General features: G+C 55.1%; 1 protein-coding gene across 1 annotated transcript; it reads left to right on the top strand.

Moving 5' to 3' along the window:
- Positions 1-14,479, top strand: TALDO1 (transaldolase 1). The gene is made up of 8 exons (XM_069470421.1): positions 1-142; positions 8,132-8,255; positions 10,188-10,295; positions 10,729-10,860; positions 12,853-13,028; positions 13,239-13,436; positions 13,774-13,919; positions 14,282-14,479. Exons 1-8 carry the CDS (start codon positions 46-48, stop codon positions 14,312-14,314), a joined length of 1,014 nt encoding a protein of 337 aa, XP_069326522.1. The 5' UTR covers positions 1-45; the 3' UTR covers positions 14,315-14,479.

Below are 14,479 nucleotides of genomic sequence, written 5' to 3' on the forward strand. Positions count from 1 at the left end.
CGCCCCCGCCGCCGTCGCCGCCGCCGTCGCTGCCCGGGACTCGCCATGTCAAGCTCCCCGGTGAAGCGCCAGAGGATGGAGTCTGCTCTGGACCAGCTCAAGCAGTTCACCACCGTGGTGGCCGACACCGGCGACTTCCACGGTGAGGCCGGCGCGGAACACGGACACGGCGCATGCGCCCTCGGCCGGCGCGAGCGCCCCCAGTTCCGGGACGTGGACCCGGGGGCTGTGCCTGGGGCTGCGCGGCTGGGGGAGCGCAGGTGCCGGACGCGGGGCCGGGGCGGCGGTGCGGGCGGCTGGGGCTTAGGGCGCTTTGGAGGCGGGGAGGCTGCGGGCCCGACCGACCGGCCCTCCCGAGCCCCGGGCTGCGGCGCGCAGTCCAAGCCCCACCCTCGCCGTCAGGGCCCCGCACCGGCTGGGCTGTTGGCGGCCTGGGGAGCCTCCGTGCGCCGGTGCAGTGGGTGCGTGGGGCCTCTCGGCCTGTGAGTTCAGGAGAGACTCGGGATGTGACTTTGAGCTGATTTCCGAGCGGCTTGCTTGTGATGTCCCAGATGGGATTTGGTTGCGCCGACGTTGACTGCAGAGCGGGGACATGAGCTAGCTCTGCCCGGACACGAGGAAGGCCACCGCCTGCTCTTGAAGCCGGCTGCACTCGCTTTCCTCCTCCTGCCCCGCGGGACGGCCACCGCCGGCTGGGGACCACGGTGACAAGGTGCCTGGCCTGGTTGGACATCCCCCACGTGAAGAAAGCAGCTGCACAGTCCAAAGGATTGCTGCACTGTTAAATTTCACTGGGCTTGAATCATTTCATTGACGAGATCTTGGAAGATACAGAGAAGTGTAGAGGATTATACCATTAATCCTTAGTTCTTCTGTGCTCTGCAGTTCGGGGTAGATGAGCCTTGTTGCTGTGTTTTGCTGTGAACAAACACGATTTTCAGGAAAGTCATGAAATGCTCCGTGGATGTGAGGGCCATGAGCACTATAGGGAAGTAACTTCCGCTCTTTTCTGCTTTCTCATGGTGACTTGAGAAACAGGCTTTAATTCCTCTTTGGTAGCTGAGTAAGAGCATTGTTTATCTGTCAGAGCCTGGGAGAGTGAATAGGCATATTTGGCCACTTAACTATAAAAGAGGGATTCAGTGGCCCGAGTGGGGTGCTAGCACCACGCTCCGAACCCGTGTTTGGAAACCGGAGAGTCCCTCTCACACACACAACCCCTTGTAGTCCAGACCTCTCTGTTCACAAGAAAGAAAGCGCCAGGAAAGTGGCTGCACACTTATCCCCCTCAGTTCTTTCCTTCTGAGTACTGAGCGTAGTTTGCAATGTCCTTCCTTGGCGGGCAGAGCCCTGGCCTGCATTGCTCCCGAGACTCCCACTGTCAGAGCAGAGCCGGTGCCCCGTGTCAAGTCCATTACACCTCTGGCAACGCAGGGCCAAGAACGCTGGGTTTTCCCAGAGGACCGGCCGGAGAGCGCTGGGTTTTTTTGATTTTAGGAGATCTTCTAGGCCGGGCGTGGTGGCTTGGCTCCCGCCTGTAATCCCAGCACTCTGGGAGGCTGAGGCCGGAGAATCACTAGAGGTCAGGAGTTCACGACCAGCCTGAGCAAGAGCGAGACCCCGTCTCTACTAAAAATAGAAAGAAATTAGCTGGACAACAAAAAATATATAGAAAAAATTAGCCAGGCATGGTGGCGCACACCTGTAGTCCCAGCTACTCGGGAGGCTGAGGCAGTAGGATCGCTTGAGCCCAGGAGTTTGAGGTTGCTGTGAGCTAGGCTGACGCCACGGCACTCTAGCCAGGGTGACAGAGCAAGACTCTGTCTCAAAAAAAAAAAAAAGAGAGAGAGAGAGAGAAAGAGAGATCTTCTAGACCCAAGTCCTGACATTTTTTTCCTTTTTTTTCCCCAGTCAAATTTCGCAGCGGAGGGGTGGGGGAGTTGTATACCAACTTTAGTGACACTAATGTTAATAAGTTCTGATAATCCACTACCATCAGACCAGCCCTGACATTTTTATTTTTAAATGAATATTAACGTCATTAAAAGATACATTCGTTGGTAGTATATGTTCATTTATGTTTTGTGTTTTGTAGTTGTAAATAGTATGTTGGGTTTGTGATCTCTATTTTATGAAGTGAAGGTTCTTAACTCCTTGGGTGGGTCACAGGCCTCTTTAAAAATGTCATGGATAGGCAGCCAAGGTGGCTCACACCTATAATCCTAGCACTCTGGGAGGCTGAGGTGGGAGGATCACTTGAGCTCAGGAGTTCGAGACCAACCTGAGCAAGAATGAGACCCCCGTCTCTACTAAAAAATAGAAAAATTAGCCGGGCATGGTGGTGCGCACCTGTAGTCTCAGCTGCTAGGGAGGCTGAGGCAGGAGGATCGCTTGAGCCCAGGAGTTTGAGGTTGCTGTGAGCCAGGCTGACGCCACGGCACTCTAGTCCAGGTGACGGAGCAAGACTCTGTCTCGAAAAAAAAGAAAATGCCACGGAAGCTGTGGATGCCCTTCTCAGAACAATGCCACCACCCCCATCCCGTTTTGCGTTCACTTTAAGTTTCTTGGGATGCTGAACCCCATCTGTTGACCCCGGTGGATCTTGGTTTTGCTTTTAATTGTAGTAAAAGCAGGTTGCCAAGAGCTGACTTTATCAAGGGGTAGTTTTAACAATGAAATATACCATTTTGGTGCATCGCGGTGGATACTGGCAGCCCCGTGCCAGCACCGTGCCAGGGCGTGCTTTCTCTCGTTACTGACATCATCATGGACTCACAGAAGTTGCAGAATTAGCTCATAGAGTCCCATGAACCCTTCACCCAGTGTCCCCATGGCAACATCCTGTGTGACTGGGGCATGGTGTGACACTGGGTGCGACACTCTCAGGCTGCAGACCTGGCTCAGGGCTCCCCAGTTTTCAGTCTGCATTGCGGGGTGGTCTCGTACATGTAGATTCCTGTCAGGACAGAGCTGTCCTGTTGTCACTGAGATCTCCCTGTGCCCCTGAGAGCCACCCTGTTTCCTGGCAACCTCTCGTCTGTTCTCCATCTCAACAGTTTTGTCATCAAAGAATACTTTGAAAATATTTACTTGCCAAATAACTTTACCGAACCAGCTGCCCTCCTGAAGCAGTGGGCCCTCTGTGGCCGGCAGTGGCACCCTCGGCTGGTTGCCTCCACGTCCCACGGGGCAGCCGGCCTTCGAGACCCCCAGTGGAGCCCCACTGGCTTCTCTGGATTCCTAGCTCAGTTACCGGAGAGAGACCTAATGAGTTAGAAGAGGCTGTAGTTAGAGAAGGAGAGTCGTCCTTCCTGAAAGTAACCGTGCGGTGTCTGCTCTTGGGTCAAAGTCGGAAGCGTGAAGAGCAATTTCTCACTTTTACGTGTGATTTGGGAAGAAGAACTGCAATCCAGGGTACACGCAGACCAGGCGGGCTTCATCCTGTCTGAAGAACAAGGGAATGGGGGTTTAATAAAAAGAGAAGTGTTATTTCCTCCTCCGCAAGAAAGTCCGTTGGCGGCAGTGAGGCTCTGTGAGGGCCGTGGGTTAAACTAGACAAAACACGTCGGGCCACGCGACAGCAGCTGCAGCGGACAGAGGCTCAGGGCACTGTCACACTTTGGAGCAGTGTTGGTGCCCTGAGCGCTTCCCGTGGCTTCTTGACTCTGTTCTAGTTGGGTGTGACAAGCGTGACCTAGATGGTGTGATCAACTCTCACATTTTCTCCTTTTGAGTAAGACCCTTCTCTGAAAGCAAAGCTGATCAACGGTTTTGCAGTTAGGCTTGATTGTCCCTCAGTGCCAGGGTGGACCTGTCCCAGCTGTCTGTGCCCCTGGTCAGGGCAAGGCATGGGGGTCTATGTCAGGGACCCAGGCCACATGCAAGTAACAGAGGCCAGAAGGAGAAATGTTCTCGGGGCAGGTCTGTTGGAATCCCCCATGAACTGCACCGTGTCAGTCCCACAGGCGTCAGCAGCCTTCTGCCTTACAGTGCCGAGCAGCACTGTCCTGCCAGGAGAGCTGGCTTCACAAAGATTGGACAGGCGGTAAGAACAAAGCTTAAAAATCATGGTACAAAAAAATAATCCACAACGCTGTAATAAATCCAGTTTGAATAATAGTTTTAAACCATGCACCTAATTTTGAGGGTAACTGACGCTAAGATCGAGCGAGAGACAGGTTTATCGTCCGTGCTTCCTGGCCCAGGACTTCCGTAGCTCTTCCAGTTATGCTGGGAGCGTCAGGCCTCGCTGGGAGCGTCAGGCCTTGGCAGCAGCCTCAGAAGACAGGCCTCTCGCTCCCCCTCCTGCCCTCCTCTCACCTGCCCTTCCCCCAAGGCAGGAGTCTTTGCCGGCCTTGCTGTCTCACAGCTGACCGGAAAGAAATTCTCCGCCCTACCTTGTCTGGTTGCGGGTCACAGGACCCCACCGCAGCAGGGGTCTTGCCCGCAGCTGGGGGAGGACTGCTGCGCAGGGAGGCCACGAGGGTCTGCACGGGCTTGCTGGGCGCCCCACTCGGTCCGACAGCGCCGGCCCACCCTGTTTGTCCAGGCACGTTTCCGCGTGGCCGTCCACGCTCCCGTCGTCTGTCCAGTGAAGTCTCCATAAGGGGCCCAAGAGGACGGGGCTTGGGGAGCTTTGGGAGAGCTGAGCACGTGGGGGTTCCTGGAGGGTGGCGTTGCCGGCCTGGAAGCCCCGCGCCCCTTCCCCACACCTGGCCCCCTCCGCCTCCTCCCGCATATCCTTTGTAATAAACTGCTAAACCGAAGTGTCTCCTTGAGTCCTGGGAGTCGCTCTGGCAAACTCATCGAACCCAAAGATCAGTTCAGGTTGGAAACCCCAACTTGAAGCTGGTTGGTCAGACGTTCCAGAGGCCCAGACTTAAAGCTGGTGGGAGGTGGGGCCTGGGGCGTGGTCCTGTGGGCCAGCGCCTCGGCCCGGGGGATCCCGTGCTGTCTTCAGGTGGGCAGCGTCCGACCCGGCTGGCGGACGCCCCGCTGGTGCCTGCTGCAGAGCTGATTGCTTAAGTGCGTGGGGAGAAACCCTCACGCTTGTGGTCACAGAAGTTCTCGGCGTTGATGACGGTCATGGCGTAAGAGCAGAGGAAGGGGAGTTCATGTTTTTTCTTCCAAGTCACCAACTAAACATCAGAAAGTTCAGACATACCTGGTCAGACTTGTCACCAGCAGGTTGTATTTTATGACTGGGTCGAATTAAAGCAAAGAACATAGGCTGGGTACGGTAGCTCACATCTGTAATCCCAGCGCTTTGTGAGGCCGAGGCAGGAGCATCAGCTGAGGCCGGGAGTTCAAGACCGGCCTGGGCAACGCAGTGAGACCCCGTCTCTACAAAAATAAAACAGATTAGCTGGATGTGGTAGTGCTGGCCTGTCGTGGCTACTCAGAGGCTTAGGCAGGAGGATCCTTGAGCCCAGGAGTTAGAGGCGACGGTGAGAAATGACTGTGCCACTGCACTGCAGCCTGGGTGACAGCAAGGACCCGTCTCAAACAAATAAGTAAAGCAGAGATGCCAGCTTCACGAAAGGGACCACCAGTATCATTTGAACAGAAAGTCGTGTCAGGGATATCATCAAAGTTGCCCACTATATGGACTAAAAGGATTTCTTAGATCAGGTTTTGTCAAGTTATCTGTGGAAGCTACCGACTGTGAAATTTTAATTGCACCATTATCCTGTCAAAAAGGTAGCTGGGCACAGTGGTGCCCACCTGTGGTCCCAGCTACTCAGGAGGCTGAAGCTGGAGGATCACTTGAGCCCAGGAGTTCGACATCAGCCTGGGCAACGTAGACCTTGTGTCACAAAAAGAAGGAAAGAAAAAGGGAGCATTGTTAGGGGGCCAAGAGAGTCTCGCTGTGATACGGAGTCTTGTTCCAACCTTCTAGGAAAAGCTGTTTACAGCGTGGAGTAGTTTGAGTGTCTCTGGTTATAGCCTCAGGTGGTTTGGTGAAATTTCTGTGTGGCTCGCACATCAGGCACCAGATTTGTTCCTTAAAAATCGTCTAGTTTTAGCTTATAGGGCTTTAGGAACAGAGCAGTTCCCATTTTATAATTTTATGGAAGAAAGTTTGATTAGAGGAAACTAGAAGAATTTAGGACCTAGTCGAGTCTATAGTTGGTTAACAAGAATTCAAAAGCAATGTGTAGTTACAATCTAATAACAGGCATTATTATAGCTTTTCTTTGGAAACATGACTTTTTTTTTTCCCTCTACATTGATTATATATAAGAACCTCAGACTTAAAAACCTTTTGCTTTTTGAGACAGGGTCTCACTCTGTCGCCCTGGCTAGAGTGCAGTGGTGTCATCACAGCTCACAGCAACCTCCAACTCCTGGTCTCAAGTGGTCCTCCTGCCTCAGCCTTCCAAGAGCTGGGACTGTAGGAGTGCACCGCCATGCCCGGCTAATTTTTCTGTTTTTCGTAGAGACGGGCTCTCACTTTTGCTCAGGCTGGTCTCCAACTCCTGGCCTCAAGCGATCCTCCCACCTCAGCATAATTTTATGTAAAGTTCCTGGGCCTGCCAGGAAGTGACAATTTTTATTAACTCACTGTAACAAGCCTTTTGTGCATTTTTTCAAATATGACATTTCAGTGAAAGCCTTGGTAATGTAACCAGTGTGAGAGAGCACATTTTCACTGGACTTATGCAAGTAACCAGTGCCATTAAGAGCACTCACAATTAGGCCGGGCGCGGTGGCTCATGCCTGTAATCCCAGCACTCTGGGAGGCCGAGGCGGGTGGATCGTTTGAGCTCAGGAGTTTGAGACCAGCCTGAGCAAGAGCAAGACCCCCATCTCTACTAAAAATAGAAAGAAATTATATGGACAACTAAAATACATAGAAAAAATTAGCCAGGCATGTGGCGCATACCTGTAGTCCCAGCTACTCGGGAGGCTGAGACAGGAGGATTGCTTGAGCTCAGGAGTTTGAGGTTGCTGTGAGCTAGGCTGATGCCACGGCACTCACTCTAGCCCGGGCAACAGAGTGAGACTCTGTCTCAGAAAAAAAAACAAAACAAAGAGCACTCGTAATTAGTTTTCCAATTCTGGAGGAATCGTGGAAGAAGAAAAAAACCTAACTGCTTTTATCTTTGTTTACAAAGGTATACTTTACCAAATTGCTGTGAATTATAGATGACTTAAGAGAGAATATTTTCTTAAATCCAGAGGACAAAACATTTGAGTAAAGGACCAACAGCGTTTTTTTGGTTTTTTTTGAGACAGAGTCTTGCTCTGTTGCCCAGGCTAGAGTGCCATGGTGTCAGCCTAGCTCACAGCAACCTCAAACTCCTGGGCTCGAGCAATCCTCCTTCCTCTGCCTCCCAAGTACCTGGGACTACAGGCATGCGCCACCATGCCCGGCTAATTTTATATATATATATAAAATTTTTTTTTTTAGCTGTCCAAATCATTTCTTTCTATTTTTAGTAGAGACAGAGTCTCGCTCTTGCTCAGGCTGGTCTCGAACTCTTGACCTCGAGTGATCCTCCCACCTCGGCCTCCCAGAGTGCTGGGATGACAGGCGTGAGCCACCGCGCTCGGCCGAGAATGAACTCTTGATTGGCGAGTGGTGGCCATGGGTAAAGTTAGTCCTAGAGTTGCAGCAGTTGTTTCAGCAACGATTAGGCAAGACTGGTTTTGGGTTACCGCAGGCGGTTTCAGCAACTGGGCTTGTAGAGAATGACATTTTTGGAGCAACCTTATGTTTCCCGAGTGCTTCTCAACTCTGTTTTAGTCGGGTATGACAAGAGTGACCCCATTCAACTTTCACATTTGTGCCACTGGCCGGGGAGCAGCGTGCCTGCTCAGGGTGGTGTGGCCGTGGGGAGAGTGTGCGTGTGGCCGGCGTCCTCCCGCTGTCTCTCCCTCACTCTCGCGGTGTTGAAAGCCCTCGTGGGGGGGGTGTGACCTGCAGGTGCTTCGTCTCGGGGGTGGTTTCATCACTGTGCCCAGAGCTGCCTCTTGGCCAACCTCCAGCCATGGGGACGGGGGTGAGAAGCGTGTCCGCGCCCTGCCCTGGGAGACGCCTGTGGGGCTTACAGGGGACCTGTCGTGGGTTTGTGGGTGGAAGCAAACACCCCACTTACTTTCCTCTTTTCGGAAATTATTTCCCCAGCCATTGATGAGTACAAGCCCCAGGACGCCACCACCAACCCGTCCCTGATCCTGGCCGCGGCGAGGATGCCCACCTACCAGGAGCTGGTGGGGGAGGCCATTGCCTATGGCAGGAAGCTGGGCGGGTGAGTTCCCTGGGTCTGGGGGACCCGTCTGGGTCCCCACACTAGTCTAGTGGGTTATCGTAAACTCAGGGGAAGAAAGCCATCTTTTTTGCCTGTTTTTGTTTGTTGAAGTGTTATTTGCATGGAGGGAACTGCACCCATCATGGGCATGCAGTCCAGCGGGTCTGGCCATTGTGCCCGCCCTGTGAACCCCCAGCCAAGACGCAGAACACCTGGAGACCCCCAAAGTCTCTCTTTTGTGGTCAGCTCCCTGCAGCTCTGGTGTGTCTACTGGCTGTCGTTTTATTATTTTTTAGCAGCCTAACTGGAGTGAAATTCACTGTGTGCATAGGCCAGTGAGCCTGGTGAATTTTGGCCGTGATGTAGCCATCACCACAGTCCAGTTTTGCAACACGTGACCTCCTAGAACGTTCCCTGGTACTTGGGTGCAGTAGGTCCCCACTCCCTCACCCAGGCAGCCACAGACTACTCTCCGTGCCCGTAGATTTGCATGTTCTTTTTTGGTTTGTTTTTGTTTAGCTTTGTTTTGTTTTTGGAGACAGGGTCTCACTCTGTCACCCAGGCTGGAGTGCCGTGGCGTCATCACAGCTCGCTGCAGCCTCCGACTCCTCGGCTCCGGCGATGCTCCCGCCTCAGCCTCCCAAAGTGCTGGGTTTATAGGTTCGCACCACTGCGCCCAGTGAGATTTGCATTTTCTAGATGTTAAAATTTTTTTCAGAGTAGTAACACCCAGCTTGAGAGTGGTGCTGGGCAGATGGCTGGGCCTCCGGCAGGAGGGTCCCTTCCCGATGCCTGCTTTGGCCACGTCCCCGTGGCCTGCAGGCAGCTCTCCTCAACCACGTGCGGCAGCTGCTCTGGACGCTTGGACGCCGAATCTGGCCGCTGCCCGCCCCATCTTGGCCACCTCCCCTTCTTCTCCTCTCTCGGTGGCGTTGTACCCCCATGGCACCAGCGAGGCCTCGGTGCTCCTGGTGCCGCGACGGTGCTGCCTTTGCTGGGCTAGGTGACCCGGCAGCCATGAGCTCTGACCCTCCCGCCCCCGCTGAAGACCCACCCGCGTGCAGGGGCTGCCGAGCCCCTCAGAGAGCGATTCGTTTTGGAGCAGCGTTGTGCACCTCACCTGCTGTCTGACCAGGCAACTTCAAACAGACTGAGTAGATGATTTTTTGCAAGTGCCACAAGGCGGATTCAGTTTGGGTGATGGAAGAGCTGTGGAGGGGGGCGATCGTGAGGGGCACAGCGTTACGAGTATGCGCGATGCCGCCACACTTAAGAACGGGGAAGATGGCAAATCTTATCGTGTATTTTATAATTTAAAAAAAAATTTTTTTTTTTTTTTTTTGAGGCAGAGTCTCACTCTGTTGCCCAGGCTAGAGTGAGTGCCGTGGCGTCAGCCTCGCTCACAGCAACCTCAAACTCCTGAGCTCAAGGGATCCTCCTGTCTCAGCCTCCCGAGTAGCTGGGACTACAGGCATGCGCCACCATGCCCGGCTAATTTTTTCTATATATATTTTTAGCTGTCCATATAATTTCTTTCTATTTTTAGTAGAGATGGGGTCTCGCTCTTGCTCAGGCTAGTCTCGAACTCCTGAGCTCAAACAATCCGCCCACCTCGGCCTCCCAGAGTGCTAGGATTACAGGCGTGAGCCACCACGCCCGGCCTGTCCATATAATTTCTTTCTATTTTTAGTAGAGACGGGGTCTCGCTCTTGCTCAGGCTGGTCCCGAACTCCTGAGCTCAAACAATCCGCCTGCCTCAACCTCCCAGAGTGCTGGGATTACAGGCATGAGCCACCGCGCCCGGCCTAAAAAATGTTTTTAAAGAAAAAAGATGGAAAGAAATTTGGCAAAGGAATAACCAAATTTGTTGTAGAATCTTGTGTACTTGAACCTCACAAACTTCTAACCTGATACTTTTCCTTTGAATTTCAGCTCACAAGAAGACCAGATTAAAAACGCTATGGATAAACTGTTTGTGCTGTTTGGAGCAGAAATACTGAAGAAGATTCCAGGCCGGGTGTCCACGGAAGTGGATGCCAGGTGAGGCTGTTTCCTCCCGCGCAGACGGGCTGGCCGGGCCGCGGTCCCAGGCGCGGAGGGGTTCGGGGGGCCGAGGCGGCATCGCAGCGCTCAGCAAGTTTGCTCCCCTGAGCTGTCCCGGTCGGTGCCCACCCTGGAGCTCCCTCTTAGCGTTTGAGCAAAACCCACAGCCTGCAGCTCCCACTGAAGAACTTTGAGACTTGCGAGATGTCTGTAAGGAATAGAAAGAAAAAAAGAAAACAAAATAATTGGGAAAAAAAGAAAAGAACCTTGAGACTGGGTTTTGCGTGTTCTGGGAGCCATGCTGGGCAAGGGGAGGGCAGGCAGGAGCTGCGGCTCAGGGCCGGCTCGGGCAGACAGACACCCGCTACCAGCGTGCTCTGCTCCGGGGGTGTCCTGCGTGACCTGAGGAGGTGGCCCCTTGCTCTCACAGGCTCTCCTTCGATAAGGATGCGATGGTGGCCAGAGCCAGGCGCCTCATCGAGCTCTACAAGGAAGCTGGGATCAGCAAGGACAGAATTCTTATCAAGCTGTCATCAACCTGGGAAGGGATTCAGGCTGGAAAGTAAGTGTCTGGAGGGGCGGCCACATGGCGTCAGGCGACCTTCACCTCTCAGCCTTTGCGGGGGCCAGAGTCGGGGGCACAGCCCCCAGCTGCTGTGGCAGCGCCAGCTCCCTCGCTTGTCGGTCTTTGGAGACAAGGCGTTTCCCAGGACATGCGGCTTCGCCCCACCCAGCAGAAAAGCAAAGCCTCCCTTAATACATGCAGAGTTTGTCTTTCGTTCCTGTCCTGATCGATGCGAGCCTAAATTTACATGGTTTTTATTTATTTATTTATTTATTTGAGACAGAGTCTTGCTCTGTTGCCCAGGCTAGAGTGAGTGCCGTGGCGTCAGCCTCGCTCACAGCAACCTCAAACTCCTGGGCTTAAGTGATCCTCCTGTCTCAGCCTCCCGAGTAGCTGGGACTATGGGCATGCACCACCATGCCCAGCTAATTTTTTCTATATATATTTTTAGTTGGCCAGATAATTTCTTTCCATTTTTAGTAGAGACGGGGTCTTGCTCTTGCTCACGCTGGTCTCGAACTCCTGACCTCGAGCGATCCTCCTGCCTCGGCCTCCCAGAGTGCTGGGATGACAGGCGTGAGCCACCGCGCCCGGCCTATGGTTTTTAAAAAGTAAACTATTATACAAAATACATGCTCAGAGTTGGAGAGACAGAAAATGGTGAAAAACAAAGTGAAACTGCTCTGTGCTGTTCCTGCCCATGAGTAGCGACGCTGCTGTGCTCGGGTAACTCCCGGCAGCCTGTGGCGTGGCGTTCCCACACGTGTCTGCGTGTTGGCATGTTCCAGGCCCAGCCACAGCCACTGATCTGCCTTCTCTCAATGGTTCTGCTGGTTTCAGATGTGGCTCACACACGGAATCACAGAACACGTGGCTTTTGCCTCTGGCTCCTCTCACTCCACGTGGCAAGCTGCGTCCACGTGGTGGCGGGTGTCAGTGCTGCTCCCTGTCCGTGGCTGAGTGCTATCCTGTCGCAGGACAGACCACGCTTACAGCCATCTGTTGACGGACACTTGGCCGGTTTCCACCTTTGCCGCTGTGTGAGCAGTGCTGCCGGGAACGCGGTGTGCACGGGCTGGTGTGGACGTGTGCTTTTGTTTGCTGTGGGCAAACACGCAGGAGTGGACTTGCTAGGTCACGTGGCAACTGTGTGTGACCCTTGGAGGAACCGTGGGCTGGTTCCCACCTTGGCTGTGCCGTCTGCCATTGCCCAGCTTGGTGTGAGCACTGCCGCTGCCCTGGAACGTCCCCACCCACGGTGGCCACGTGGCAGTGGCACCTCTGAAGCTGGGGGTCGGGCAGGGAACTTGTGGCTGGTGAGGCCTGAGCAGAGGCTTGGCTGTCTCAGCCCACATCGCGGCCACGTGGCAGAGTGTGGGCACCAAGGATCTCTCTCGCCTTTGTCCCTGTTTCATAATGGGGTGAAGAAGATTCCAGTCACCCATAACCCACTGCCCAGATAAAACCCTGTTGGGCGTTCAGATGTGTCCCTGACAGTGACATGATGACCCTGTTCCTGCCTTTTCAGTTAAGAGACCATGAGCGTTTTTCCTTGTTAAGACACAACATGGGCCGGGCGCAGTGGCTCACGCCTGTAATCCTAGCACTCTGGGAGGCCCAGGCGGATGGCTTGCTCGAAGTCAGGAGTTCGAGACCAGCCTGAGCAAGAGCGAGACCCCGTCTCTACTAAAAATAGAAAGAAATTAGCTGGACAACTAAAAATATATACAGAAAAAAATTAGCCGGGCATGGTGGCGCATGCCTGTAGTCCCAGCTACTCGGGAGGCTGAGGCAGGAGGATCGCTGGAGCCCAGGAGTCTGAGGTTGCTGTGAGCGAGGCTGATGCCATGGCACTCTAGCCCGGGCACCAGAGTGAGACTCTGTGTCAAAAAAAACAAAAAAACAAAAAAGAGACTCAACATGCTCACGCACGGCCGGTCAGCCCTGGGTGGTGCCCCTGGCCTGCACTCACCGGCCCTGTCCCCGCAGGGAGCTCGAGGAGCAGCACGGCATCCACTGCAACATGACGCTGCTCTTCTCCTTCGCCCAGGCTGTGGCCTGTGCCGAGGCAGGCGTGACGCTCATCTCCCCGTTTGTGGGGCGCATCCTCGACTGGCACGTGGCAAACACAGACAAGAAATCCTACGAGCCCCTGGAGGACCCTGGTGAGACGCCCGTGGAGGTGATGGGGGAGGGGAGCTGCCACGTGGACGAGTGGGGGGCACAGGGCAGTGCGGGGTCAGGGTGGCGTGCGAGGCCGTGGTTGTGTCCCCGCCCGGGTGTAGGGTGAGGTGGGGATGGTGGCTGCAGGCAGCGCACTGGGAGGGCAGGGGGCTCTGCCGGAGCCCCCGAGACACAGCTTTGTCTCCGCCCAGGCGTGAAGAGCGTCACCAAAATCTACAACTACTACAAGAAGTTTGGCTACAAAACCATCGTCATGGGTGCCTCCTTCCGCAACACGGGCGAGGTCAAGGCGCTGGCCGGCTGCGACTTCCTCACCATCTCGCCCAAGCTCCTGGGGGAGCTGCTCAAAGACAACAGCAAGCTGGCACCGGTGCTCTCGGCCAAGGCGGGTGAGGCCCAGTGCCCGGCTGCGGCGAGGCTGGCGTGGCCCTGCCGCTGTCCTGTGGGCGATGCCGAGGACCGTCCCTCCTACCGGGGGAGCCCATCTCCGGAGACAGGGGGTGGAGTGAGGCTCAGTGGGAGGCTTGGTTTTCCTCCCGCGTTTTACCAGGTCTGTGGCTAAGGCGCTGTGGGCCCAAGTCCCACCTCCAGCACGAACCCTGCGGGTGGCCAAGGGCTGGCCCTGGTGGGAGACGCCGGGCAGCAAGGGCTTGGGGGCAGCTCAGCCCGAGGGGCCGAGGCGGGCGGGATGCAGGGTGGGCAAGGTTGTGGCTCGTGCCCCCGCAGCCCAGGCCAGTGACCTGGAGCAGATCCACCTGGACGAGAAGACCTTCCGCTGGCTGCACAACGAGGACCAGATGGCCGTGGAGAAGCTCTCGGACGGCATCCGCAAGTTTGCCGCCGACGCGGTGAGGCTGGAGCAGATGCTGATGGTGAGTGTCCCGCCAGGGCGGCCGTGGCCGAGTGCCGGGCCCCGTGAGGTCCAGGCCTGGGCGTGGGTGGTGTAAGTCGGGCAGAGCCGAAACTTTCTGTGGGGACCCTGGTCTAGTTCACGTGCCACCCAGCGAGAGGCCTGCCGAGGCTGTCCTTGGCTGAGGGTGGCTGGCGTTTAGGGGTGTTCCAGGGACTCTTGCTGGGTCCTGGGTCCTGTCTCCTGTGTGGTGACCATGGCTGGCCCATGCGCACTGCCGTCCTGGGGGCCCTCCCGCCTTCCACCTGGGGCCTCGTTGGGCCGCAAGTGCAGAAGGCGGGGCCGGTGAGGGGCCGGCATGACTCAAGCCAGGCTCGTCTCCAGGAACAAATGTTCAACACGGAGAACGGGAAGTAGAGCCCACCTGGGCCGGACCCAGCGCTGCGCCGTCTGCGAACTGGGGTCAGATTGCACCTGGCTTGTGATGAATCTTCCGCTTTTTACCAATTGGAGCAGGGACGGATTATAGAGTTCTGATTTTATGTAAGATTTTGCCTAATGCATTAAAGCAGTCACTTTTCC

The sequence above is a fragment of the Eulemur rufifrons genome, chromosome 6 (assembly GCF_041146395.1).
Source record: "Eulemur rufifrons isolate Redbay chromosome 6, OSU_ERuf_1, whole genome shotgun sequence".
NCBI classification, from domain to species: domain Eukaryota; kingdom Metazoa; phylum Chordata; class Mammalia; order Primates; family Lemuridae; genus Eulemur; species Eulemur rufifrons.

Excerpts from the sequence above, each read along its gene's own strand:
- TALDO1 (XM_069470421.1), top strand. The coding sequence starts at position 46 with ATGTCAAGCTCCCCGGTGAAGCGCCAGAGGATGGAGTCTGCTCTGGAC. Across the intron at positions 8,256-10,187 it reads TATGGCAGGAAGCTGGGCGG|CTCACAAGAAGACCAGATTA; the intron begins GTGAGTTCCCTG and ends TTTGAATTTCAG. Across the intron at positions 13,920-14,281 it reads GGCTGGAGCAGATGCTGATG|GAACAAATGTTCAACACGGA; the intron begins GTGAGTGTCCCG and ends GCTCGTCTCCAG.